General features: G+C 43.0%; 1 protein-coding gene across 1 annotated transcript; it reads right to left on the minus strand.

Moving 5' to 3' along the window:
* Positions 1–5,194: 5,194 nt before the first annotated feature.
* Positions 5,195–6,135, minus strand: LOC100286063 (uncharacterized). Its single transcript, NM_001158951.1, is given in 2 exon segments — positions 5,195–5,691; positions 5,839–6,135. Coding segments are annotated over 2 exon segments (396 nt in total). The 5' UTR covers positions 6,035–6,135; the 3' UTR covers positions 5,195–5,491.
* Positions 6,136–7,739: the final 1,604 nt, after the last annotated feature.

Raw genomic sequence — 7,739 nt, forward strand, 5'->3', positions numbered from 1 at the left:
GTGACGAGCAGAGAGCGAGGGACCAGCGCGATACTGTGCAGCTTCAATGCTGTATAGGACGCCCGACGCCAGTCCGTGATCACATGATGGGCCAGAAGAGAGCTTTTAGTCGAGCAAGGTACAGGTTGAGGCGGGCTGTACCATCAAACATGTTTATTAGCAACTGCTGGACATGGACCCATCAGGAAGACAACGGCTTCATGATGGGTGTAAATCAGTAAAAAAATATGGTAGTAAAGGCCCAGATTCAGCTGTGGCAACTGGCAAGCGAAGTTACTACGCCAGCGGCCGTGACTGTGAGCCGGTGATGCAGATCTGCCGATGCCTGTCATCCCACGCATCACTTGGCAGACATTGGTAGCCGACGAGGCCGCTCCGGTTAACCCTGGTGTCGAGCTGGTGCTGTATCTTCTCGCTGGGAAAAAAAAAGTCCAGCAGTAATGAATAATATCCCCCTGTAAATCGCAATATACTTTGGAGTCTAAATCTTCCTCTGAAAATTAAGATTTTCTTGTGGTATTTAGTCAGAGGAGTTACTCTCACCAAAGATAATTTAGCTAAGCGAGGTTAGAAAGGTTGTTTAATATGCAGCTTTTGTAATCAAAATGAGTCTATTCAACATCTGTTATTTGATTGTTACCTTGCTAGAAATATTTGGAGAATTATTTACTTTGCCTTAAATATAGAGAGACCGAACAATATTAACCATATAATTGGGTCTTGAATTGCTAACAATGGAACAACACAGAGAACAAAAAACTTCTGATTGGAGTGTCGGCAATGTTTTGGTCTATTTGGCTTTATCGCAATGATGTTGTTTTTACTTTTAAACCAAAACCATCAATTATGCAGGTTCTATTCAGGGCAACATACTGACTCAGATTCTGGAAATTGTTGCAGAAAGAACAACATCAACATGAGGTCCTTACGGTATATGCATCCTTAGAGGTGATGGCTATGGAGATCTTTGGAAGCCATGGATGGAGATCCAACGCTAGATTAGGAGTTTGATTTGTTGATGTTTTACTTCGAAGAATGTTTGCGATGGATGATTATCTTTTTCGATTTGTAAGGCCATATGTAAGAGTTTGCAAAAGGCTGGAACATTTTGTTTCCATAATAAAAAAAGATGGTCCATGGACACATCTGCCCTCAGAGTTCATATTTATTGGTCCTCTGATTCTTCTCGTAGTCGCTCAGGTCAACGCGCTGTCAAAGGAACAAAGATTCGGCTATTGGCCTCGGCAAAGTTCAGCTCTTGCGTGTCATGATGAAACGAGGGAAGATGCAGAGGGAGAGCCGCAGAGGTGGTGTTTGTGCATGTTTCCTAGTAGCCAAGACCCAAGAGGGTGTGCTGCAGTTTCCTGTTGGGCTCTTGCAGGTTGCAGCAGAGGAAACTAGAAGTGGGCGGTAACCAAATAAGTAGGTACAAAATATATAAATAATATATATATATATATCGTTCAAATTGCGGTTGTGAGACAAATTTATCTTCCGAGTTATTATGCCTTGAAAATGCTTAAAATATTTTCATATTTAATGCATGCAAACATATCCACTCAATATAGCATAGCATGTTATTATTCATCGACTCATCACCCACTTTGTTTCTATAACATAGCATAGAATAGAAAGTCAAGAGCAGAGGGTAGCGCCAGCCCACAGCCGACCAACCGTGGCGCTAGTGGCATGGGGACATACGACTGGTACCTTGCAGTGGGTAACCTAACCGACTAGCCACTGTCGCCTATTGGTCGTGGCCACGACATAGAGGAAATGAAGGGCAACCGCCAGACAGACAACGACAACTGACGGGGAGCACTGGCTCTAGACATCGAACAACAGGGGTTAGGACTGAGACAGGGACAAGACCAATGTTGTTGTGCACTTTTGTCAGATGCGGACGTGGTTGGTGCATGATGGGTGTTAAGGGGGCATTTAGGCTAGTCTGAAGACATGCTCCTATAGTTTTTAGTCCATGGCCTGGCTGCAGCCCAGCAACCCCCTGAACTCGCCCCTATACACATGTAACACATCGTGTGAATGCAAGATGTAGAAACCAACGCAGTTGTATGCCTTCTTAGCCCTCGTTAGGTTGGCATGCAACAAGGCACGTTCCACATGGATAGCTGATGGCGATGGTTGCTAGAGCATTCTTCTCTGTGTCATTCTCGTATTCATCTTCACAACATGCATGACCTTTCTTATTTTTCTTGAAGTTCATATTATTGACATTTTTGTCTTTGTTATTTTCTTTCTTTTCTCCATTGTTTTGTGGATATTCAACAATAAGATGTTCTTTGATCAACATTTATAACATTTTCTTTCTTCTTTTCGTTTGATGAAGAATTTCTTCTCTTTATACCATAACCTTTCTTCTTCTTCTTCTTGAAATTTTCAAAATGACGTACATAAAGAGCCATCTCTTTGTATTCATCATTTGAGCTAGAGATGTCTTCTTCACTTCATTTTTTATTTTTTCTCTTGCCTTACATGAAGTGGCTTTGAATGCCACACTTTTTTCTTTTCTCATTTTCATTGTTTCCATCATCCCTTTCCACCTAGTATGTGTTTAAGGTGACAACATCACCTAGTATTTGGGTTGGGTAACTCCATTGAGTCCACCTCTCACAACAATGGTGACCAATATATAAAATCTTGGAGGAAAGCGCCTTAGAAATTGGAGAGAAATCCTCATCGTACACCTTGCGTCCCAAGTTTCTTAGCTCAGATACAAAGATATTGAGCCTATGAAACGTTTCGAGCACATTCTCAACTTCTTTTATCTTGAATTTTGCATATTTTTCCTTGAAGATGTATAATTTGGCTTCTTTCATGACTGGTGTGCCCTCATAATAATTTCTAGTCTCTTCTAAAACTCATGAGAAAATTCCAAATCTTTGATTAATTCAAAGATTTTGGGGTTGAGGGCTTCATATATAACATTGAGTGCTTGATGATTTAGTTACAAAGCTCCTCTTGGTGTTGGATCACTAGACACTTCCGATGTGACACATTCGGTATACACAGGGCACCATGGTGCTTGGCCAAAAAACTATGTACTGAATTGAGGCCATTCTCGTATACGGTTTCGTGTATGGTGCCTCACTGGATATGTCTGGAGCACTCTAAAAAATTGCAGTACAAGTATTTTGTTCTCTCTTTTCAAGTGAGCCACCTAAAAAATGTTTAGCCAAACACGTTAGAGCATTGTTAGCCTTTCTCAAAATGTTTTTAATAAACATTTTCACTTGCTATCACGTGTGTTGCCTAGACCTATATGCAATCCATACAAATTCAAACCTAGTGGCATTGGATGACCGAGTTGTCAATTAAACTCACTTCTTAATAGTACGACCATCTATTCTAAATCTAATTATGCATTATATTGCATCTTGTCTGGTAAAACAAAATGTCTTAACTTATACCTTTGTCTTAAGCTCTTGCATTTTTCTTTTCTTCTTCCTCTTTCTATATTGTGCACTTGTTCATCTTGTGTGGTCATCACCATTCTTTTCATGGTTGCCCACCTTGTTCAACCTTTGGGCGTGGAATTGAACCTATCTCATTTACAACACTTAGAGTATATTTTAGTTCACTAGTTGTCTCAATTATCGAAACTATATATGGAGCTTTCACAAGGACAATTAGGCCTCCACAATCATAAAGATGAAGATCTTAAGTCGTTCATCAGTGGCGTTGGACTTCTTTTCGTCTGACATTGATGGAGGGCTGGGAAGGTGGAACCTACTACTCGAAATGCTCATGTGGACATCTCTCCCTCCACCGGTGGTTGAAAAGAAAGTATAATGGGTCAAACTTGCCAAGATCATTGACCCACTAAAATAAAAGGCATATCTCATGGTCCTAAACAAGTTGATGCCACCAACTTATTAGTAACTCAATAACATGTACCAAGAAACAAGGAAATAAAATATTTACAAACATTTCCTTATATTAAAACGACTACATGTATAAAAGCAACAAGTAGTTGTATCTGGATGGCTTGATTAAAATATATGGGCTGGCTCACCACAATCATAGTTAGGATGGCCATATTATTGCCACTTCTTCCACCATATGTCATGTATGTATCAAAATATAGGATTCTAAAAAAGCAGTTTCTTTGTTTTATACAACAATATAAATATTTAAAATTAATATAAACATAAAATTCATGCTAAATAACTGTGTAAAAAACTAAATCTAAACCCTAAACATTACAAATTACAAAATAATCGTATAGATAATGACTAAATTTAATCTATGTTAAAGCTAAACATAATAACCAGCATTAATCTAATCATACGTAAAACACATGCACCAACATACATGTAAAAATTAAATGCAAAAACTAAACCCATGCACCGATGTATACATAAAAATCGAATGCAAGAACTAAACATGTGGTTGTAAACGCAACCGATCTACCTAAACAGCTTTGCTTATATGCCAAAATTAAAATTGATTCAACCCATATCTACCTACAAAACTAAGATTGAAAATACATCTAACATTTACCAAATCAACATGTATAAATTAAGGAGGTGAGACTACCTTGCTCTTGAAGATCTATAGATCAAATCCTAACAAGTTTAAATCAACGGATAGGAGAAGGTTGGGAAGATTGGAAGGTTTGGATGTTGGCGTCGTAGGTCTACAATGTTAGTGCCATAGTGGAGTCCACCCACTGGTGGCATTGATGACATGATAGTTTGACATTATAACCTACAACATCGAGTTGCTAAACCTCAACGCCACAGATGACAACACACAAAATGCCCATAGATACCAATGTTGCATACTTGCGTCCGTGAGCAAAATTTCGTGTTCGTGCCCATGCCCGTTTCTCACCATAGGATGTCTGCGCCCGCTATCCACCACTATGCATGTGTGTCCGCCACGAGGAGTAGGGGAGAGAAGCTTGTGTGCTTGCGAGAAGCCAATTAGACGATGGGAGAAGGAGAAGATGAGTTGGGGTGCTAGGGGCGTATGGTGGTGGGGGATGGAGTGGGTATGACAATTTTGTGGGTGCGGATAGAACATTTTCCTACCCATCAACTAATAGTCATCGGGTTTGAGGTTATATTTGTATCCATACCATCGGCACCAGGTGTATTGCCCGCGGACATACCGATATTTGGTAGCCGTCGTTGTCATCTTAATTTACTCGACACGACGATAATAGTCCCACTAAAAATGTAAAGACAAATTTTAAAAAGGCTAAAATTTTAAAAAGTCGCCTCAACAATCGAACGAGGCTTTATTCTGTTGCATAGATCAACACACACGCCAATACATTGCTTGATCTGTCCTTCTCTCTCTCCGTATATAGTGCCAATCCGCTAACGACTACGGCACACACACGTACGTACGCGACGACTATAATTGAACAACGATGCGCTTTACTTTGGAGAAGAAAATAATAGAAGCAGCAGCCCCAGATATATAGCCCGTCCGGCCGATCGGCTCGGCACGGTCCGGTACGGCCTCACGCGGCGGTGACGGCGACCTTCATGCCGGCCTGGCAGTGGCCGGGGAAGCTGCAGATGAAGTAGTTGACGCCGCGCTTGAGCGTGACGCGGTCGTTCCCGGTGGTGAGCGCCCTGACGCCCCTCGGCGCGCTGCACGAGCTGTACCCCGCCGCGCTCACGGGCACCACGTTGTGTGCCTTGGGGTCGTACTTGAACACTGCATGCATGGAAGACATGGAGGACGCGTGCGTATATTTCAGCGGGGCCCGGGGCCGGAATTTCCATACGCGGACGTGTAAAGACTAAAGAGAGAGCTACTAGCTAGCTATAGGCCTATAGCTAGTACGTAGGATGAAGAACTAACCGAGCACGTCGCCGGCGCGGAAGCGCTTGCCCTTGGGCCAGTTGGCGGTGTTGAAGCTCCACCCGCCGCGGTCGCCGACCGTGTACACCGCCGATTCGGCGAACTCGCCATGAAGGAGCACGCAGAGGAGGACCAGCGCAAGCACGACGGCGCCGCTGCTGCCACGAGCGCCGCCCATTCTTGCCTGAGCCGCCATATATATGCCGCTCTCAAGTCTCAGCAGCACGATGAGCTCAGAAAGGGAAGTGCTCGAGCGAGAAGGCGGCCGGGTGATGAGTGTGAGTTGAGAATTGAGATGGAGTTCTCGGTGCACCCGGGGCCTCGTTTTATATATAGGCAACCCGGGACGACGAGCCATCAGTCGAACTTGTGGAGTACGTACTGTTGAGAAACCCTAAAAGGGGTTTTAATGGGCTAATACCGAAATTGCCCTTAGGGGTACACAGGTTATATATATGTACTCATACCCCTCATAATAAAGATAGACAGAAAGAGTTTCCATCCACTGTGTCTCTTATTCCTCTCTGTTGGGTTGCTGGGAAGGGAACGGGCTTCTACAATTTCTCGCGTCCCTACTGCTGTCGGGAGGGTTCGGAGTCCGGATCGGGGATCTGCGACAACTACGTTATTCAACACGTCATCAGCACTGCTCTACCCCGACTCGTGGATCCGATCGGCACCGACTCTCCATCACGCCGGCAGGTCCCCCGGCCTTGCCGAACTGTCCTACGCGACAGGCTTCGTTCCCATTTTTCGAATCAGGAATCACGGTATTAAATTTTTGAGTGGATCTGTGATTTACTGTTCATCACGTGACCGTGTGGTTTGAGTTGCGCCCGCCGTCCTTGAGTAGTGGCGGCGGCTCATCGGTTGGAAATATGAGAAAAAAAATGTGAAAAAGCATCAATGCATGTGGCCTGACGTGTGAAAAAAAAGAGAGAGAAAAGCACTGCATGCGGTATGCCTGTTAGAGAGGAAAGACCGCATGCACTAACCGCTCGCGCGATTCATATTTTCTTAGGGAGAAAGAAAGAGAAAAAGTAGGCGGTAGTTTTTTTTCCCTGCATGCATAGCCGGTTAACGTTTTTATTGGGAGCGGTTCACTTTTTCAAAAAAAAGGGCCGCACCGTGCTATACTGGAGTGGAGAGAGACGCCTCCGCCGCTGGGCACGTCACGTCTCTGTTGGGGGAAAAGAAAAAAAGAGAAAAAAAAGAAACGAGAATTGGTTGGTTGGTTGATTGTTCCTTCTTTACCGCATGCACAAACGGATCAATTACATCTGGCATGGCCGCATGCATTAACAGCCGGGCGGTTCAAGTTTTCTTAGAAAAAAAAAGAAAAATAATGTCGCATGCAATGGGCTGCCTTGCATGTCGCATGCATTTGTTTATTTTATTTTTTTTTACTGCCTATCCTCCCGGACGTGCACTAGACTCTTAATGAATTTAATTAGTATTGTTTAGTGCACATTTAATTTTGTATGCATTATTTATTTTTGTATTTCCTGCTGAAAACAATAAAAATGCATGCTTATGTTTTTTTTATATACGTTTCGTATATCATTTTATTCTATTTTATTTATGTAAATAGAATAATGCACGTACAACCATTTAAATTTATGTTATGGATAATTGGCACGCCTAATTAACCTGGAGTTAATTTTGCGTGACATGCTATGGCTGAAGGCAGCAAGACTGACCACGCGGAGCTTGCCCTAGCAGAGGCAAAGACAAAGGCAAAAGCAACCCCTAGCAGGGCGATGCAAGTGCCTTAAAGCATGCTGGCGAAAGATGTTTCAGGTGCGGGTCTCAGCAGCACTGGTCCCGTACATGCACCACTGAGAAATACCTGATTGACATATATCAGGAATGGAAGAAACGCCAGAACTCAGAGGCTCACT

The sequence above is a fragment of the Zea mays genome, chromosome 1, assembly GCF_902167145.1.
Source record: "Zea mays cultivar B73 chromosome 1, Zm-B73-REFERENCE-NAM-5.0, whole genome shotgun sequence".
NCBI lineage: Eukaryota > Viridiplantae > Streptophyta > Magnoliopsida > Poales > Poaceae > Zea > Zea mays.